This window comes from Cryptomeria japonica, chromosome 2 (assembly GCF_030272615.1).
Source record: "Cryptomeria japonica chromosome 2, Sugi_1.0, whole genome shotgun sequence".
Lineage (NCBI taxonomy): Eukaryota > Viridiplantae > Streptophyta > Pinopsida > Cupressales > Cupressaceae > Cryptomeria > Cryptomeria japonica.
The window spans coordinates 81,973,962-81,996,405 of record NC_081406.1 but is presented as its reverse complement, the minus strand read 5'-3'; the positions used below and the strand labels follow the sequence as shown (position 1 = coordinate 81,996,405).

The window sequence follows — 22,444 nt, the reverse complement described above, 5'->3', positions numbered from 1 at the left end:
AATGAGATCTTATGCTAGCATTATCACCAATTCAAGACCAATTCTTCTTCTTCAAGGACAAATTTGATTCAAGGAGCAGCAAATTACATCAAGGAATCTTCATATTATATTATAATTATGATTTATCATCTACATTCAAGCATCACAATTTCAGATCTAGCCTTGCCCTCAAATGGCAAGATTTTCTAGTACACTTTCTATTTTATTTAGGGTTAATTCCAAACCCAGGGTTTGACCTAAGTCAAGCCCCTATCCACAACCCCCTTTATTTCCTCTTGTGTGTAACTATAGGTACCTAGTGGAGCTAGGAAGACCAGAACAACACCAAGACTCAAAAAAAGAGTATCCAACCAAATTTCACTAGAAACTGCCTTAACTAGGGCACTGTGGACATCATGGTCTAGGACTAGGTCGCTTTGGAGTGCCATGGTCCTCGCAAAATAGCTCCAAATTTTATAGGCGTCTTTCGAACTGCATCAACATATTCAAACTTTTAGGCCACAACTCAAAAGACCAAGGTGCTAGACACCCTGGTCATATCAATTCAGTTTCAGATTTCAATTACAAGTGCATAGTTAGGTTCCCCTTTCATTTTTGTACCTATTGTGAAGTTTGTGTCTCATTATCAATTAGCATAATTAATCCAAGTTGCTAATTCATGCATGTACTTTCTTATCTCAGATTTAGCATTAAATTTACATCCTTTCAATTACATTTTCAACTCAAACAAAAGGTAATAGGACTTCAATCAACATTCAACCCTCTTTTTATTAATATTGAGGTTGGATCTATTTTGAGTTCATCATCCTTTTAATGTGATGCATGTGAAAGTTAGGTCATTTCCTAATTTACAAAGCATAACTTGTGAAACCCTAATTTTTGATCCATTACATTTTGGTGAACCTAACCCTTCTTACACTTGCATATTTCTAATTATGAGTTTTAGTTCTAATTTTCAGATTTAGATACATTTATTTTATAATTTTACTTAAAAGAAATAGAAAAAAAAATCTTGTTTTATGCATTTTGTGTGTTTGCATGCTTTATTACATTAGATCATTTCATTGCAATAGTTAGCATTTCTTTCCAAAAATGTCAGATTACTCTTTATAAGACTTTCATGCCTTTGATAATCTATTTTTTTATAATGACTATCATTTCGAATAAGTATATAGTAGAGAAGAACTTGAGGAAGCTCTTGATGGTTTCCTTTTTCCTGTCTTCTAAACTATCCTTTTGTCAAAGTGTTGGATTTTGCCAAGATCAAGGGGTCAATGAAATGTACAAAATAGAGACACAATATAGGACAAGAATAAACTGTATTCTCATCAATAGAAAATGATCAACAACTTGTTCAATAGTTACATACAATGAATAGAGGCTTGCTTATATAGGCAAGGCCATATGGATGTATCAGCACACAAATATGACATGTGGCTCAATGAGAAAAAAGGGTAGGTAGGAAATAGGTGTGGGTAGGTAGGAGAAATAATATAATAGTCCACATGAGGTGGATCACCCACCGAAGGTGGACTTATCACTCCACAATAAGTGGATATGATAGTGTAATAACAAGATCAACACCATAAAAGGTGGAATTTCTCCTACACACACTATCCCAATGTGGCACAAACACCCAAGTGTCTCATATCCAAACTACTATGAAATGCATTATCCTAAGTAAACTTAAGTAAGTGTAATAATATCCATGATGAATAATTATTTACACCAACACCCCCCCTTAAGTGCAACTTAGGGGAATGCACTTAAGTCTACAATGCAAATAAGCAATGCAAGATGGGTCCCGGCTACGAGGCCATGTTAGGTACCCATGAACAAATGCAAATGCATGCAAACTAATGCAATGAAATCTCTCACAAAGTGGGGAAAGAGAGAAAAACCCAATGGGAAAAAACCCTCCCCCAAAAGAGAGATGAAAGCTATACAAGAGAACTCTCATAGAAGAATGTGAGGAACAAAACCCCATGTGAGGAAAAAGTCCCCCCCATATGAGAGAAGAAGAGAAGTCAAACTGTGACCCCCCCTCAATGGAGAATCTGTACCAATGGAAGAAGCTCGATGTATGAAGAAAATGCTCCACGAACGTCGAACAACATTCCTCCCCTTAGGAAGAAACAAAACCAAAGGTGTATCCATGAAGTCTCCCCAATCATGAAGGGAAGATGTATGAAGAAAACTCATGATGAAAGGAATCTCTGAAAACTGCTCAAGTGTCCCCATGTCGATGCTGAAAGATACCCCTTCCAAAGGTGGTAAATTGTGCCACACTGCTGAAAAAGGCACTCCAAGATCTAGTGGAGATGGATGTAGAACATGTCCCAAAGACTCATGTGTCTCCTCAAAAAATAAAGAGACCTCCTCCAACTGTTGTACATAAGTATCCACAATCATGTCAACCTCGAAAGAATGATCATGTAGAGAATGAATAAGAGGGTCAGAGTGTGCCCTCGCAACAATCGAAGAAGGATCATCTTCATCAAAGAGAAGATGTATGTCATCAATGATGTCTCCCAAATCTGCAATGTAGGATTCCACAAACAAACTTGCAATGTCTGTCAAGTAATCATCCCATGAATCTGAAGCTGGAAGACAATGTATATCCTGCTGCACTGAATCACATGAAGGCAAAACTGTCGCACTATCTGCATCATCAGGTGCAATAGGTGATGTGATATCAATATGAGGAGATGAAATACAAGACTCAAGAATGGGGTTACATGTGAGAATCCCCATGTTCAAGTGTCCAAAGTTCTCCTCAAAGTCTGAACCATCACAATAAGTGTGATCATCATGTGTAGAATCATCAAATGTGAAATCATCATCATCAACAAAATTTGAAAAGGAGTATAACCGAGATGCATGATCAACCACCCCAGTTGCAATGATAGCTCTAGTCTCCATGTCTCTACTAAAAACTGAGTCAGGTGTGAACTCCACAACTCTCTTAGTTGTGCCATGTGTGATTTGATAGATAGAAAGGAGATTGTTTGTCAAGTGGGGTACACACAACACATCATTGAAGGAGTTATCCCCAATGTCAATAGATCCTTTCCCAATCACATCCATGTATGTATGATTGCCCATCAAAATCTATGGCATGGTGCAAGGCTCAAATGTAGAGAACATAGACTGTGAAGATGCCATATGATGAGAAGCCCCTGAATCTAGAAGCCATCTCTCTGAATCATGACTGATAGTAGCACATAGAGCTTTTCCTTTTCTTGTTCCAAAAGAGTGAGTCTTTCCACTTGTAGAAGCCATGAATGCTTGCCCTTTTCCTTTCGAATGTGAGGAAGTGGAAGTTGATGAATCATCCTTTTTGTAGACTTTAGGCAAATCAATGTTATGCTTTTTGATGATATGTGTGAGCTCATCAATCTTCTTAGTATGGCAACGATGCTCCTCATGACCAATCTTTTTACAATAAGCACAAGTAGGTCTCTCTCTCTTTGGTGAATTATCTCTCTTGGAAGAGAATGAATCTCCTTGTTGTGGAGAAGATGGTGCTTTTTCCTTAGGCTTTGATTGCCATTTCTTTTTGTTTGAGTTGTCCTTTCCTCGATTTCCTTTGTTTCCTTGATTTGCCACTAATGCTTGAGACTTAGAAGAAGCCTTAAGAATGCCCATGCTTATCAACTTAGTTTGTTCCATCATCAACATTTCATTGAAAGCATCAAATGTAGGCATTTTGTAGCTTGAACCCATTGTCATCCTATGAGTTTGGAAACTAGAAACAAATGCTGCATATTCTTGTGGAAGCTTCCCTATCAAGTTGAATATCAATTGAGTATCCTTCTTATCAATGCCACAATCTTTGAGTTGTGCCCTCAACTCATTTGCCTTAGTGACATAATCTTGTATAGTATCAAAGTTCTTGGGATCTAACATGGTGAGATCACTATCAATTTGATATCCCCTAATCTCATCAACTTGACCATACAAGTCTTGAAACTTTTGCCAAGCATCCTTGATTAGAGTACATTTCTCAATATGAAAAATGAGATCCTTTGATACATACTTTCTTAAGGTACCAATTGCCATGATATTTTTAGTGAGCCAATCTAAGTGACCAACTGGATCAGCCTTAGGATCAGCTGGAGCAACAATAGTTCCATCAATATAATGAGTGAGTCCTTTTTCCATAAGTTTACTCCATGCATCAATTTTCTAAGTAGCATAATTATGTGGAGTTAAGAGAGGAAACTTAGAAGAACCCATAGCAGCAAAAAGGAAGGAACACAAGAGCAAAAAAGCACAAGAGACACCCCCCAAATTCAATCAATCAAAGTACCCCCCGAAAGTGATGATTTTGGCACTTTATACTTAGTGCGATTACAATGAGCCACTTGCAAAACAAGGCAAAGTGGACTTATGATGAAAATTTTACAACTTCTCAAATGATATGCAAGAGACTTCAATCAATAGTGCAATGAATCTAACTGAGATTCAAGCAAATATACAAGTACCAAGAGAGCCAAAAATGGCCAAAATATGAAAGTACAATTTTTACTTACAATGACATCAATCTGATAGCATCATGTGAAAGTAGATGAAAAAATACGCACTTTCAAAAAAAATGGCACCTAAAAAGGAGGTCGGATGACCCCAAACGAAGCCTCTGAAGTTGCAAAAACTGGGATTACTCAGGGACAGTCACCAAAAACTGTATTTTCTGAAAAATACGTGCATCAAAATCAAAAAATTATTTCACCACTGCGGAGAGCATGAAATTCTAGCCCATTTAAAAAAAAATTGCACCAAAAAAAGAGCAAAAATGAGCAAGTTATGGCCATTTGAAGTTGAACTGCAAAATCAAAAATGCAAATGAGAGGGGGTCCAAAAATTTCCAAACCCTGCTGATGTGGTGCTGACATCAGCAAGTTAGGCGATTAAATTTGACGGCCGTATGATCGTCACAAAAATGTCACCCTCTGTTGACTGGACGTCCGTACTCTACGGACGGATGACGTGGCAGGTTGACTGTGTATTCCGTACCGTATGGAAAAGCTGACTGGGTAGACTGATTCGGCAAATTATGTGGCAGTCCGTACTGATGACTGTGTGTACGGTTTTACCGCGGGCCAGTGGCCGCCTGCCACGTGGCGGGCGCGGTCCTCCGGGTTCGTTGACTGCCGGCGATGGTAGGTGTGCCGAAAGGAAGCCGGCGGAAGGATTGCCGGAGGTGGGAGCGGTACCCGGGGCCGAGGGCGGCGTGGAGGTGGGTGCGGAGGCTGGAGCGGAGGGAGCCGAGGCCACGCGGGAGGAAGCTTGGGAGGCGCTGTTGGGCTTACGAGCGTGCGTCACTATTGAGAGAACCTGCGAGCAACTGCCGGTGGCGTGGTCTTCGACGGTCTTCGGTGCGGATCGAGCGGCGGCGGGTCTCGGTTTGCGGGCGCTGGCAGACAGGACGTACACAGCGCGCAGAGCAGGTACGTGACCTGCAAAACGACAGGTACGGTCGGACCTGTAGTCTGCAAAAACCTGCGGATCATTGGGGGGGGTCTGCGGACCCCCCAAAAAGTCTCCTTTTTTTTTTTATTTTTTCAATTTTTATTTTTTCGGAATTTCTTTTCAATTTTTTTTTCAAATTTTTTTGATTTTTTGAATTTTTGAAAAATTTTCAGAAAAAGGAATTTTTTTTTTTTTCTTTCGAAAAATAATAATAATTTCCGAAAATCCGTAGGATATAGCAAAATTGGGGAAATTTTTTTTTTCTCACCAAAATAGGCCAACTTTATAACCAAAGTTCATGGAACTGGCCTTCCGGACGCAATCGCGAGGTCGGATCTGGTCTAGGACGCCTCCAAATGATGATGCTCCTCAGATCTGCCTCTTGACGTCGCAATAATGCCTCTTGAAGACGAATCAATGAAGCCCCAATGGCTCTGATACCATGTTGGATTTTGCCAAGATCAAGGGGTCAATGAAATGTACAAAATAGAGACACAATATAGGACAAGAATAAACTGTATTCTCATCAATAGAAAATGATCAACAACTTGTTCAATAGTTACATACAATGAATAGAGGCTTGCTTATATAGGCAAGGCCATATGGATGTATGAGCACACAAATATGACATGTGGCTCAATGAGAAAAAAGGGTAGGTAGGAAATAGGTGTGGGTAGGTAGGAGAAATAATATAATATTCCACATGAGGTGGATCACCCACCGAAGGTGGAATTATCACTCCACAATAAGTGGATATGATAGTGTAATAACAAGATCAACACCATAAAAGGTGGAATTTCTCCTACACACACTATCCCAATGTGGCACAAACACCCAAGTGTCTCATATCCAAACTACTATGAAATGCATTATCCTAAGTAAACTTAAGTAAGTGTAATAATATCCATGATGAATAATTATTTACACCAACACAAAGGTTAATTAACATAATGTTTATGCCATTTAGTATTTGTGAGCTTGAGATATTGGATGAAACTCTTGATGATTTCACCATTACCTCTAAATAATTCTTTAAATCTCCAAAAACCTACAAGGATATTATCGTGCATGACAATCCGCTTTACGAACCTTTACATTCTATCAATCCTATTTATGAAGAAGTTGTGATAAAAAGAAGTTGATGTGTATGGAAATTCTCTTTATCAAGCTTTACCTTTTAGAGAGGCCCTAACAAACCATGATAATTCCTCTCCTAAATCTTCTCTTGTTCATGAGGATAATTTGGTGCAAGAAAAGATTATTAACACTTCTTTTAAGGATGAAGTTTTGGAAATTAATGTTGATCTTTCTCCTAAAATGTGTCTCTCCCATAAGGATAACCTAGAGGAAGAGGATGATCTATCATAAACACCTTCCTTAATGTTACTTTACTTTCCATAAATGGTACCTCTCCTAGAGAAGAAGTGTTGATGGACATTGATTTACCCTCTCCCAAATTTGGTCCTACCAATGAGGGCAAATTGGTGCAAGAAGAGGTTATGAGCACTTTTTCAAATATCTCCCTATTAAGGATGAATCTTTAAAGAATGATGTTTATCTCCCCCATGAGGATCATTTGATGCAAGTGGATGATATTGTAGCTACCTTTCCTAGTGATACCATACCCTCTTTTTCCTTTCAATGAAATTTCCACTAGAGATGAAGCATTAATGAGTTATGTTTGTCCTTCTCCTAGAGGTTGCTTACCCATAAAGATAACTTGGAGGAAGAGGATGAAATCATTAGCAATTTCCTTGATTCTCTCCCTTCTAAAGATGTATCCTTAGAGAAACACGAGCTTAATCAATTCAATACCATTCATTTTTCTAGTTATGATAACCCTAAGCCCAAGAAACCTCCCAATATCCTTAAAGTTGCAAAATACATATGTGAAAGAGATGATATGGAAAGACAACTAGAACAAAAATATGGTTGCAAAATACATCACACATTTAATGCTTGTGTCAAAAAGGAAGATCCCAATGTTCTTCTCACTTCCCTTCCTTCCCCCCCTCATCCTAAGACACGTGTTGATAAGGAAACTAATATTGTTGAGAAACTCCATGATATCTTAGCTAAGATTTCCCTTTGGGACTTGATTCAAACTTGGGAGTTGAAGCTCTTGGTGAGCAAAGCTTGCCAAAAAAATTTCTTGTACATGTACAAGAATATGTGTACAAGTACAAGAATACATGTGCAAGTACGAGAATATGAGTACAAGGAAAAGATTACAAGAATATTCCTTTAGGGTTAGGGTTATTCTTTGTTAGCCGACTTTGTATGTTGCCCAAAAATTGCATGTTATAAGCGGCTAGAATGCATAAGGCATTGTAATGCTGTTGTACTGATTTACTGGATAATAAGAAAAGATTGGATGGCTGTAAACTATGGATGTAGCCCGTCTTGGGTGAACCACATTAAATCTCTGTGTTATTTTGTGTTTTCTGTTTCTTCATCTTTTGTGTATTCGAACCTGCATATAATTGTTATTCTGTATACGATTTCACTAAGCAAGTGTTTTAACTGTTGTACTACATTTCTCACCCCGAATATAGTCCATATATATATATATATATATATACACATCTCCCTCTCCCTCTCCCTCTCCCTCTCCATCTCTATCTTCCTATCTATTTTATATCCTCTCTCTCTCTCTCTCTCTCTCTCTCTCTCTCTCTCTCTCTCTCTCGCTATTGCAAACATACCTACTCCTAATTGAGATTGATTATCTTCCCAATTCAAAATTACCTATTGACCTCATGTGCTACACAAATGTATACAATTATTTGACCAAAATTTTTCTTAATTAACATTTCATACATCTTCAACGTACCCATTGCACAACAAAATACAATTGCTAATTATATTTAATATCATCGTCTTCTCATTTTTTTAATTTGAAATTTAAATATATTTAAATGCTTTATCATTTAGATTCAAAATATTAAAAACACTTATAATTTTTTTTTTAAATACACTATTTACTAACTCTTTAGTTAATCTATTTTTTATTTTGAAATATGTTCGAGTAACTTGCTTGTGTATTTCGAAGTTAATCTAAAAAATAAAAAATAGCTAAAAGACTTGTTTGTCCCATATTCGTAAAGGATTTCTTGGAGGGTCTCACGTGTGTAGTTTATGGATAAGGATTCAAGATGACGTTCATGGCTTTGTTTTATTTAAGTGGAGAGATATAGGCCTCATATACTTTATCATTCACATTGTTGTGATTGTGTGGTGTGCTTTCACTGTGGTATCTAAATTTGTTAAACTTCTATAATGACTTCAAGTTTATAAGTGAATTATTTTTTATCTAATGTGTAATAAAAAAATTAAGGATGGAATGTCGTTCGGGTAGTAATAAGTTTATAACTAGTACGTGTATCAAAAAAATATAATAGTTAGTTGATTGTAATTTATATAAAATATTTTATAAATTTGAAAGATGGTTTATAGTTTGAGTTTATAAGTACATTATTAGAAAATTGATACAAGCTAAGTTGAAAAAGTATACTAAGTATTATTAATGTGTACTAAGCACCAAACAACAAGAATTTATAACTTCCTAACCAACAAAATGGTCTTGGAAGTGTAAAATGGTATGAACACAAGAGACAAAAATTGAGAGCTCTTGACCAAGTAAATGAATGTCTATGACATGTAAATGAGTTGTAAAAGAGAATTACACATGTTGACCAAGACATTCATCAACTTGGGACATGCCATTATGATTGTCATAAAACATCTTTGGAGAGTTTGAATAAGACAAACTAGAGTACTAAGGTTCGGAGGATAACCATGAAATGTTATGATAAATTCTTATTAGACTTAGGATTTGGGTGCCACTTTCGAATTCTATTAGCTCATGGTATTAGTTCAATATACATGAATTGATTTCATAAAAAATAAATTACTCAAATACTTGGATTCTTCCTAATCCAAATGTTACCAAAATAACATGCACTATAACTTTGTTAACATGCATTATAATACTCACAAATGAACCAATTTTCCCAATCTACAAAATTGTTCACAATTTGGATTCATTGAAAAAATGGGATCTCTATACTAGTTTTTATTAAAATATATTAGTCCTTTGATAATTAAAGATGAAAAATATATATCAAATAAATGTCGGTTCCATAGTTGACATTGATCAAAGATCTGTATATTTCACATTTAATAGGTTTTTCTTGACATTACTCTTTTAGCATTACTTTCATCTTTGATATTAACATCACTTGAAGATATTGTTGTCTTTAGGTGTCTGTCATTATTTCCAATTTGAAGGTTCTAAACATTAGAAGCTTATCCCAAATAAAATGACGCATTTGTCGACGATCTCACTCAAGCTCTAATGACCATGCTCTCCAAAAATCCTCTCATAAGTTATATGACCCTTCACATTTCAAAACAATATAATTTTTTCCCTTGATATTACTAACCTTTTCCCAAAAGTATCTACATCTTCCAATTTTTTTATGGAAAAATCTCTCTTTCCAAAATATAACTAATCTTTTTAACTGTTGCATGGGGTTACTGAGCTTTCGAGCTCAAGCATTCAGGGTGCGATTCTTCATGACAACATTAACGTTGTAACTATGGTCATAAAGTACTACTTAAATCACAACTATTTTTTTGCTTAATCAAGGCTCTAGAAGTACACTATGTACAAACTGGAAATACACTTCATAGTGTGAAACAAATTCAAACCAGAAGGTGAAGATAAATTATGTATTTGTTTCCAAAATTTGTAGATTGACTTGTATATGGCATCATTAGAAATTTTCATAAAAGAATAGACAAGAAGTAGCATAAACAATGTGGAAATAGAGAATTCAGTGGGAAAATAAATTTGAAATCCTAACTCCATATAGTCATACATAAAACAATAAATGATAATTCCATCAACATATAAATAAAATTGTCAATGAGGCTCTATTGATGATACATGCAACTGTGTGGACTTGAATTTCATCTTCAGAATACTACCTGCAACATATTAGTTTCACAAAATACAAAGGAAATGCTATAGAAAATCCAAACTCAACTAATGAAACTGTATGAAATTGATATTAAAATAAAAACCATATTATTACCTTCATGAATTAAGTCTCATTGTGTCCTAACTCCACTGTTCTTCGTTGCAGATGATTAACTGATACTATGATATGAATGCAAATGATTTAAAGCTAAATGATTATGCTAAATGAGAAATGCTAAATTACTAATTGCTTCAAGATAAAAAACTCATAGATTCATAAGTTTTACTCAAATTTTTAACTTGAAGACTAACTCTTTCTCAACTCAAATTCCTACTTTTATAGACTTTTGAGAGGATAAGATGATGTGTCCTGGACCAATGGTCATGATCAGATTTGCAAATTTGGATGGTTGTGAGCAAAGGTGAAGGTTGAGAGAAAGGGGGAAGGAGAAGACAAGTGTCACTCATCTCACCTTGACTGGGTTGCTGACTGAGGGAATCTAGGGATGGTTGGAGAAGATTTAGGCATGAGAGGACAAGTGGACTCAAGTCCTTCCTAAGATATAGGGATGCTGGAGAGAATATAGAAGAATGTTAAGAAATGTGTGTACGTACACAATATTTCACTTATTTTGGAAGTTGGAGATAAGTGGCTAATAAATGTTTTATTTATTTAATTTTGTTGAATTAATTTAGCCACGTGATGGATGAGTTAACAAAGGAAAGATGAAGTGGAGATGGAAGATGAGTTGGAAATGAATTAAATAATTTAAGAAATCATTTAATATTTGAGACTGTAGGATAGAAGAATAACAATTAAATATTAGGTATTTAATTGATTAGAGAAATAATTAAATATTAGATATTTAATTAATTAATTTGAAGACTAATTAAATATTAGATATTTAATTTTAATTGATTATAAGAAAAGGATAAATGAATTAATTAATAAAATATTTCAATTAAATTAATTAATAGAAAGATACAGTAACAATTTTGCATCATAATCTTTTTCATAATTCATCCCGAATCTTTTAACTTATTGTCTCCTCCTTTTAGCTTTTACAAAGAGTGAGAGTTATGAAATATTTGATTTTCTAATACAAACAAAATGTTTTGAAGTTTGGTTTTTTAATCTATAATAAGTCTCACATTGCCCCCTCTTTGAAGCCCTACTTTGTAATGAGGGGTCTCACCCCCCGTTTCTAGTTATAGAAGGGTTGGGGGAGTGGACCAAGGACTTCACTTTCCTGATGTCTTATCCACCTGAGAGTGGGGGAGAGCACTAGGTTAGTGATTGATGACACTCCAACCAACCATACCACTCAGTGTTGCACTCGCAAGAGACTGCCAATGATATGTTGGAGGAAGGTGGGGATGATGTTAAGCTTGTATGGCCCTTATGTGTTGGGCCACACATTTACTACAATGGCAATGAAAATGGGAAGGACATAAGGTGGAGAAAATCTAGAAAGGTTGCTTTAATTTGATTTGTTCTCTGCAACTTGTGAACAAGAAGTTGGAATCTCTAGTAATTGTAGATCAGCATGTCATAGTGAATATGTACCCGATCCCTATACACATCGCTCACCACACCCTAGCAATTGGTTTCACCTAAAGCATCAAACCAGGAATCATCAATCCCAATCCCCCACCACTATAATAGTAGTAGGGGTGGTCCTACCCCTACTAAGATATTTGGATAGTTGGGTTTGGGCCTATTGGTGCAAGCTGGTTATGTATTTACGAGAAACAAAGAAAAAACACCTTTATCACCAACATAAAAAAAATAGATGCGAGACTCATGGAATTGGGTGGGCAATCCCCACCATAAATAGCCTATTGGCAAATTATAATTTTATATATTTTTAGGTTAGGTTATTTTGTAGACTAGTTTTAGATATGTGGTTTTGTTCTTTGTTATTTTTTTTCATTTTTATTTATCTTTGTTTATGTGTGCATTTTTAAGATAAATGGGGTGTTGCAAACTATATTTGGGATTCAATGTACATGTGTGGGGAATAATGAAACTTTCTTAATAATGAGTGAAACTTCTTTGTCAGTTTCATAATGATTGAAGATATTTGAAAAAAAAAGAGAAATGTCTAGCATGACATCTATGAATGTTGATACATAAGTGCAAATTATGCTCTTGGTAATGATTTCCGATATGCCCTATATATCAAATCTTAGATGACTAATTATCTTTGAATCCTATTTCAATATCACTAATTTCCTAAGTCTTTTCTTCAAACACAAGATCATAATTTCTCAATTCAAAATATTTGACACACAAGTTGATGGTATTTTTTAGAATATTTGTAAGGATTAGTTTGGGAAGGAGGATTTTTTTGATTGAGAGGTCAAGCCCACAATCATGGTTCTATTTGGGGGATAAATACTTAGCCATATAATAGATATTTTAAGATGTATGAATGTCAAATGTTGTAAGAAAGTTAAGGTAGCATAACAACTTCCTACACCAATCTTAGGAGGAGGTTTATGAAAAAAAATAAAGTCTTTACAAAAGTTAAATAAATTAAATAAAAATGCATAAATATCATTCATACCATAACACATGTATTTACATGGGAAAAACAATTTCAAGAAAAAAAACCCACACTCCAAAACCACCCAATATATTATTGAGAAATCAATCGGATTCCCATATACTTATAAAGAAAAATTTCCTAGAAGTATCACCAACCAAAGATCTGCAAGCAATTCAACAACTATCAAACTCTTACACATAATGCAACAATGCACAACTGTAATGTAATGTAATGCCCTTATAAAATAAAGTTACCTTTTAGGGTAAGAAAATACAACATAATCTCTACTATCAAATTTTAGACCTAATGATGGACAATCTAGATTTACAATGCATCTGTATACATATATACATATATACATATATACATATACATATACATATACATATACATATACATATACATATACATATACATATAACATACATACATACATACATACATACATATACACACACACACACATATATACACATATATGTGTATATATATATATATATACTTGTATATATATATGTGTGTATATATATACACATATACTTGTATATATATGTGTGTATATATATATATACATATACATATATACATATATACAGATATATGTATATATACATATATGCATATATATGTATGTATATATAACACACACACATGTATGTATGCATATATATGTATATACACATGTATGCATGTACACACGTATGAACCTCTGTTGAGGCATGCGATACACAGACCACCCACCATGGGGATGGTCTCCTAGACCCTGCAAGGTGGGTACCCCCCACGCTTAATGTATTAATTTGTTATAATTGCAAGGTTGGGACACTGTTTTTTTAACACAAGTGAGTGTGGGTTCAAAACATTGGGTATGACGTAAGTTAATGGATTATAGAATTCAACACTGTATTAGATCATTATGTTTAAAATGTAATAATTGGACTTTAGGAAAATGCATTTATGATAAGGCCAAAGTATACACTTTCCTCCCCTAAAGTGTAAGGCATCATCCAAAATATATCTTATCTTGAATATGTTTTCTTATTCGATTACTATCTTCATTACTTTAGGATTCATGATTAGGAATTAATTAAAACTATTATAAAGGCTACCAAGTTGTTAATGACAATGATTTTCATTGTTGTTATTAGATCCATTTGAGCACACTAATGAACACACACACACACATACACATATGTATATGTGTGTGTATATGTATATGTAGGGTTGAGTTTAATTGATTACAGCATTGAATTTTTAATGTGGACAACCTTGTTCAAATCAGCAATGGGACATCTAATATGGAATTCTTAAGTTGTAACTATTGGTCTTTCATAGTTGACTTATGATGTGGAGGTTTCTTCAAAAGAAATTGATATTAATCTTATGATTGTATTGATCTCATATTGATGCTCATATGAATAAATTATTTATAAACAAAGTACTACAAATTATGTAACTTTATTTAAGGAAGCAAGAACCAGTTGAAAACAAAAGGAAACCATGAACACAGCAGTTATACACAAATCGAGATATTATTAAGTGGACTGGGATTGCAAACATAAGGAATTAACTGTATCATAAGTTTAGATCTAAAATCCCATTATTTTCCTCTACTTTGAGACAAACCCAAGTGACCTATAATGCCTGGGCTCAAGTATATATCTGTACTAATATGTGTAGTGTAACATCTATCCTATGTCTGCATTTTATTACGTCAACAATGGAAGTTCAGTTTGGATGAGACCATCTTAGACGGCGTAGCCCCATTTGGAGGCAGTCTCCTCCGGTTCAGGATTGTTAGTTTTAAGAGCTTCACCATCACCCCAGATAGCGTAGGCCTCTTCCCCATGCACTGCATCATCTCCAATATCTAGTGCCTCATCAGACATGCGCAGGGGAACAATGACCTTGATCACTAAGCATATGATGCTCGTCACCACAATGTTAAGAACTATGATAAACAATGCAGCTAAGACCTGAAAACCCAATTGTTTGGGACCTGAGCGGTGCCAACGACCATTGTCATTCTCATAGTGGCGTGATCCGTAGAGTAATCCAATTGGTTTTGGATCGACTGAGAAGTAAATGTCACACAAGGTAGGGTGGGCAAAGATGCCAGAAAGAATGCCCCCAAGAAGCCCTGCCACAGCATGAGTATGGAGCATTCCTAATGTATCGTCTACCTTACGGAGATAAAAGGAGCGCTTGTGAAGTAACATCATTGTCATCCATGGAATGCTGCCTGATAGTAATCCCATCACCATGGCTGCCCATGATTGCACAATTCCTGTAATTGATTGTCACACATTATTAGTATTTGTTAGTATTTGTTGTAAGTAATGTTATCAGGATTCAATTGTGTAGTTTTTCTCATTGATTCATGTTTCATGAGTAGTGGTGAATGGCACGCTTAGCACTTATTACATCTAGGTGATGCTTGAATTCTCATGAGAATGAATGATACACTTAGCCCTCATTGCATCTAGATGATCTTTGAGTTGGACTCAAAAACTACACAATTGAATCCTGATAACTATATGATAATTTAACTACTTACGAAATACATCGCCTGCTTATCAAGAAATGATAAATAGATGTTGGGTGAAATTGAGAAACTCATACGAGAATTCCACAATAAACAAGGTCACCTAGGCCTAACCCTATTTTTGTATGTTGGGTACATGTGAAGAAGCAAGAGTAAGTGAAGAGAAGAGTGGAGAGTGTAACCTGCCCCAGGAGTAATGCACACAAGACCAGTGATCATTCCTTGTACCGCACCGATGACTGAAGGCTTTCCAAATACGACCATATCGAGGCATAACCAGGTGATAAGACTAGTGGCGGTGCATGTATGTGTGTTGATGACTGCCAAAGAAGCAATCTGATTTGCAGCAAGGGGGGCTCCTCCATTGAAGCCCGACCATCCCAGCCACAGCATTCCTGCCCCTGCTAACATCAGCACCACATTGTTGGGGGGGAATTGCCCTCGATCTTTATTTGTCCTTGGACCCACCTGTAATCATCCACAAGATTAGAGATTTGATATTTCGGCTATTCATAGTATTTAGAAAGAAAATAACTCGGCTCTGTAAGATTTGATCTCAATTGTGAACCATTAAACTATGGATTTGTCATAAATGCCATCTTGAAAGCTTTACACTTATTTTTAAAGCAGATATTGATTGGTTTATGGTTTTTTTCCTTTACCTTTTATAAAGATGATCACGTCTTATTGAAGATAAAGGATTAGGGGAAGGGTATCGTAGTCCTTACAGATAATTTTGTGGATCTCATATTCTTAAATGATATATTGGATTTTGATGTTTTTTTTCTTTGATGTATTTATATGCGACTTAAATGTTTATAGCTATTGTTTCGGTTTCTATAGAAAGCGTACCAGTTATAGCTAACTTCGCAGAGTAAGATTCTAAACGGTACATTAGATTTAACAATTTTTTTTTTGTTGTGTCCGCATGCGACTCAACTACTTATAGCTATTGTTTTGGCTTTTGAATAGTAACGATGCACATTGTGGGATCTGTTATGCACACAAGGGTCAAAAAGTACACATTTCAAAGTGTCACCTGATACTTGCTTAAAGATGTCTCAATACCCGTGATCTTAAAATCACCAATACTTATGCACAAATGCCCTAGTAGTCGTGCACTATGGGTACCAAAATTATGCACAAATAGGCCAATTATAGTCCAAAAAAGCTAAAAAATGAGCGGCTATTGGTACATGTGTAATATACTAATGGGCTTTTAGTTATTTGTTATTTGTTTTTTTTTAAGTTAATAATTGGGGGTTGGATGTGGAAAGAGTGAACGGTTATTGGAATATGAATGGTAACTAGTGCTCTTCCCCTAGGTAGTAACGACGAATATGTGGAATTCTTTATGCACACAAGAGCCAAAAAGTAGAAATTTTGAGTTGGTGTGCCATACATATTTCTTGTTGTCATGTTAACCATTTACTTTACACTTTCATCCATTACTTATGCATAAATGTTCCAAAAATCGTACACTATGTGTATCAATAAAGTTGCACAATGGATCTAATTACTAACTTAATTTCTAACTATTGGGTATACTAATTGGTGACCATTGGCCCGCTAGATGATATTTTAGTGGGCTTTTAATTAGAAAAATCCAATGAACAGTAATTGGAACATGGGCCATAGCTAGACCTCTAGATTTACAATTTTATTAAAATGAACGAAAAAAAAAGCCTTGAAATTATGTAACCACTGTTTAATAATTTTCAAATTATTATTAATAAATATTAGTAATCATTATTAAATAGTAATAGTAGATAATAACTAAAATAAAATATTTTAAATAAAGATTATTATAAATAATATCTATATTAAAAATGATACTAATATAAATATTATATAATTATATTGCATCAAAATATATTCTATAATAATATAAAAGAATATCTTCACAACAAAATAATTAAGATAGAATAATTTTTAAATTATACATAATATTATATAATGAAAGTAATAGCATTTATATGTAATATATACTATAAAAAATATATAATGTTAGTATTATTATATAGTATTATTTAATAAAAGTCAATAGGGGTGTAGTTAGATAAAGGCATTTAATCTAAGTTTGTGATGTACCAAGTTTGACTTGCACCTCAATTTATCTAGTGGTGGGTATTCTTGGATTCTGTTAGTCACCCCCAAAGACTAGTCTCACCTCAACTCACCTCATTAAGGAGATGTTAGGTTGGGTCACGAGAATGACAAAAAAAAAATATTTACAAAATAATTTGTATGAAAAATGGAAAAATAGAAAATATTTGCATAAATAAAATAAAAAAATATAATATAGACCTAATTAATATTACTCTTAGATATACAATAATATTATATATATTAATTTTATATAGTGGTGAATATAATTTTTATTTAATAAGAAATGGCAAGTATACAATTGTACAAATTCTAATGATATTAATTCATAATAATTGTTTGTTAATATTTTATTAACTTAAATTTAACAAACTCTTGCACATCAAAACTTTATCAATATTTAATGATGAACAGTATTAATGTCATTTAACATTAAACATAATACTAATGATATCTTTTTATTTTGAATTGATCTAAATATTTATATGGGAAGAATCCAAAACCCTTAGCCAACTACCCCACCCATTTAGATTGCTAATGATATCAATTAATAATAAGCATAATATAAGAAAAATGCGTAAGTACAACCAAATATATTGAAATTATCTATTATTTTATCTTTTTTTACTATAAAAAAACTCCTCAAAAATAAAATAATTCTCAAAATTTTTTTAAAATAAATCATGTTTATATATTATTGTGTATCAATGTAGCTATTTAGTAATTTAGATATGTGAAAATAATATTCATAGAAAAAAAAAATTGAAAAAAAAAATTAAAATAAATAATTTATTTTTTAAAGATTAATATCTCTCAAAATTTTAATACATCTGTTTAATCATATTCATTTAAATTAAAAAAATTGAAAATTGATATTTATTTTAATTAATTATTCAAAATAAATTAAAATTTCATAAGATCAATGGTCCTAAAAAACAAATTGATTCATGTTCATTAAGAGGATATAATCAAATGATTAAAACTTCATTATTAAATTTTGTATATAAGATGCAATTTTTATATAGGTCTATTTTACTACTATTACTTTGATCATGAAATAATAAAATATTATTTTTAATTTTTATTATTTCTTCTAATAATAACTTTAACATCTTATTCATAGACTCAATTTAACAAATTATACTTTAATGGCCTATTTATCTATATTCATATATTAAAAGCGACATTTCATTTCCCTTTTTTGAATGGGTAGAGGCAAGAAGAGTGTAGCTAGGGTTTTCAAGAGGAGTTTGTAGGGGAGGTTGCTAAGGAAGAAGGGGATTTCAATGATGACGATGACAATGTAGATTTGTGTTCTCAAATGTTGTTCCATTGGGGGTCTGTGGTTACAATTTATGGTAATGATGGGTTTCTACTGGTTAGTGGTGGAGTTGAGGGTTTTGTTGTCCTACTTTGTATAGAAATATTTTTGGTGGGCATAAACAATGGTTTTGTTGTCATCTACCCAAATTTGTTGATCACAACAAGGGTTTGGGTTACAACCCCCCCCATTGTTTTTGTTTGGTAGGATGCCTTTTATGGGCCTCCTTCCACTACTATGCACTTCTTGATGAAATGCCCTTTTGGTCTCCAAGTAGTGTGAGGTATTTCGTGTTTGTAACTTGGCACTTTGTCTACTTTGCTAAGTGCTTTGATGAAGGCTATTTGGGTTTGGCCCTACAACAACAATTGGGCGTGTGCTCTAGTTGGGTGCTTGTCTGGTTTGATAGTGATCTATAGAGGTTTTTTGAGCTTGTTCTTAGTTGCAGCTCTTGTCTTGAGTTGGGGCTTAGTGTGTAACTTCTATTTTGTTTTGGGTGCTAGGGTTTCCATAATGATTGTTGTTTTTAGATTCTTCAGTTTTCTTCCTACTTGGTGGCTTGTGATTGGGGCTTTTGTTGTCATTCCCAAAGGATTTACTCTTTTAGTTTCCTCCAAGCATCAAGATCTTTTTTTCTTTTCTTTTGTAATGGGGTACTTATGTTGCGACATTTATTTCTAGGTAATGTCTATGTTGATCTCTATTTGGGGCTCTTCTTTGCCCAATTTTATGTTCTTTCCCCTAAGCCTCTTGATTTTAGGGTGGGTATTGAGGAGGTATCTTCTCCCCTTTGCTCATTTTCTTCTACGACTTAGTTTTTTGGCTTTTCCTATTCTCTCTTTGCGGAATGACTTCTATGCAAGGGTCCTTGCGACTATTCCTACTATTCGTTTGGATGTTGGTGTTGTTTAAGAGAGGTTGGTTTTTTTGGGTGTTGGATCTATTGGTTTTCTATTGTATGTTGCTTCCATGCCTCTTTTTGAGAGTTCATTTGGGGAAGATTTGCTGGTGTTCTCTTATCGACTTCTCAGTCTAGCCTTTCCAATTGTTGGACCTACTGGTTGTTGCTTCTATTTGTTGCTTCCCAACTTTTGATCTTGAGCTTGTTCGGGGTAGATCTGGTGGTGGTTCCTTCTGTTCTCTCTTTGACTTCTTAGTCTATTGTTGTTGGTACTTGTAAAGAGGTTTTGTCTTCTTCCTCTTCCGAGTTTATGCATCTAGTTAGTAGTTCAGGTTGGATGGTTATTCATGTTGGAAAAAGGTTCTATAAATGTATTTGTTGGGTCTTATGGCACTCAACCCTGGTTTGTTTAGATTGTTGTTCAAGCATGGTAGTTGGGGGTTAAGCTTCTCAAGGTTGTTTCATTTTTGTTCAAGTCCTTCCTTGGGTGACCTTTGAGGTAACTCTACTATTCTATCTTTGAAACAACCTTGTGTTTGTTGGTTGTTTTGTTTTTTTCTTCATTCGATCCATGGTGTTTTGCGGGCTTGATCTCCAAGCTTGTTGTTTTGATGGTTTTTGGTTCAGATCTGTAACGGATTGGAGCTCTTCCCCACTTAACAAAAAATATTTATTTCCACCAAAAATATTTCAATAAATTTTAATATAAAAGAGAAAAAAAATTAGTAAGGAGTGAGGGGTACCCATTTAGCTAAATTAGTTTGGGGCACGACCCTGACCTCTTCTACTTGATTCATGGTGGGCTCATTAAGAACCATTCAACTTCACCAACAAACCAAGGACCCATTGACAATTTTTTTTTTTTTAATATTATCCAATTAAAAATCTTTCAAATCAATTACCATCTACATAAAGTATATTCACTAATATAAATATCTTAAATATCTTAAATATCTTAAAACATTTTTTTGGAATTTCATAAAACTATTATGTTTTTTTAGATAGTTTTATGAATAAAGTAGATATTTTTCATAGCAAGTCAAGTCAAATCATGATATTGCTATTAAGGATTCAATTTTATAGTTTTCAAGTCAAACGCATTGACCTTATGATATTGCTATTAAGGATTCAACTAGTTTTCAAATCAAATTCATTGACCTCTGTTTCATGAGTAATAGTTCACAAGAACCCATTTGACCATTCAAGAGATGGGTTCTTGTGAACCACTATTTATAAAACATGGGTCTATGAATTTGACTGGAAAACTACATAATTAGATTGAGTCAAACTCATTGACCTTATGATATTGCTATTAAGGATTCCACTATGTAGTTTTTGAGTCAAACTCATTAACCTTTGCTCTATGAGTACTAGTTCACAAGAACCCATCTCACCATTCATTCTCATGAGAGCTCATAAAAGATGGATTATTGTGAACCACTATTTATAATACATGGGTGTGCGAATTTGACTGAAAACTACATAATTAGATCATGATAGCAATATCATAATTTGAATTGCTGTTAAAAAAAATATCTCCCTTAGCCTACTCACAAAACTATCTTAAAAAACCAAAATAAAAATCCAAGCCCCTTTTTAATGAAACCCACATCTTTTACCTCCTATATTCAAAATCACACAACTCACCCAGTAGGCAGCCGTAAAGCCTGCAATGCCCGAAGAAAGATGGATAACGTAACCCCCAGCAAAATCAACAGTTACAACCTTGGTGTGAAAAAATCCAGTCCAAAGGGCATATGCCCCAATGGTATAGGAGAAAGTGAGCCAGAGAGGCACGAACAACATCCATGCCTGGAAATTCATCCTGCCCAGAAGCGATCCAGCAATGAGAATGAGCGTAATGGCCGCAAACACAAACTGGAAGAACACATTCGTAGCGCTGGGCAAACCAGTGGGAGACCACTCCTCAAGAAGCTGTTTTTGCCCCAGTGCCAAAGCCTCTGGCCTTCCCCAAAACTTGGGAATAATTGTATTGCTGGGATTGAAAGACAGATCATAAGCATAAAGCATCCACAAAACCAGCACCATTGCAAAAGCATAGAGCGCCATAAAGGCCGAATTGATGGCCCATTTCTTCTTCACGATGCTTCCGTACAGAATGACAAGCCCTGGCACCGATTGCATTCCCACGATCGTCGCCGCCGTCATTTGCCATGCGTTGTCTCCATTGTTCAGCCATTCTGGAGCACTCATTTTTTCTCAAATACTAGGTCTTCAGTTCGAATCTCACCACTTACAGAACTCTGCCTCCTCAAATACTTGGTCTTCAGTTCGAATCACACGGCTTACAGAACTCCGCCTCCTCAAATACTTGGTCTTCAGTTCGAATCACACGGCTTACAGAACTCTGCCTCCTCAAATACTTGGTCTTTAGTTCGAATCACAGGGCTTACAGAACTTTGCCTCCTCAAATTACACACACAGCTATCTAAAAATGAAAACTTTACGAGAGGCAGAGCAACAAATTGTGAAGGTATTAGGGTTTATTCCCCCACCAGTTCGGAAATCTAGAAGCATTTCGTACTGTAAGTCATTATTTCGT

The 22,444-nt window shown here is 34.6% G+C and overlaps 1 protein-coding gene across 1 annotated transcript; it reads right to left on the bottom strand.

Annotated features, from left to right (window-relative positions):
* Positions 1-14,644: 14,644 nt before the first annotated feature.
* LOC131078851 (ammonium transporter 2 member 5-like) lies at positions 14,645-22,196 on the bottom strand. The gene is made up of 3 exons (XM_058016653.2): positions 21,529-22,196; positions 15,736-16,021; positions 14,645-15,295 (listed from the first exon to the last, which is right to left on the bottom strand). The coding sequence occupies exons 1-3, from the start codon at positions 22,093-22,095 to the stop codon at positions 14,757-14,759; spliced, it is 1,392 nt and encodes a 463-aa protein (XP_057872636.1). The 5' UTR covers positions 22,096-22,196; the 3' UTR covers positions 14,645-14,756.
* Positions 22,197-22,444: the final 248 nt, after the last annotated feature.

Excerpts from the sequence above, each read along its gene's own strand:
- LOC131078851 (XM_058016653.2), bottom strand. The coding sequence starts at position 22,095 with ATGAGTGCTCCAGAATGGCTGAACAATGGAGACAACGCATGGCAAATG. Across the intron at positions 16,022-21,528 it reads GCTTTACGGCTGCCTACTGG|GTGGGTCCAAGGACAAATAA; the intron begins GTGAGTTGTGTG and ends GGATGATTACAG. Across the intron at positions 15,296-15,735 it reads GTGCATTACTCCTGGGGCAG|GAATTGTGCAATCATGGGCA; the intron begins GTTACACTCTCC and ends AATCAATTACAG.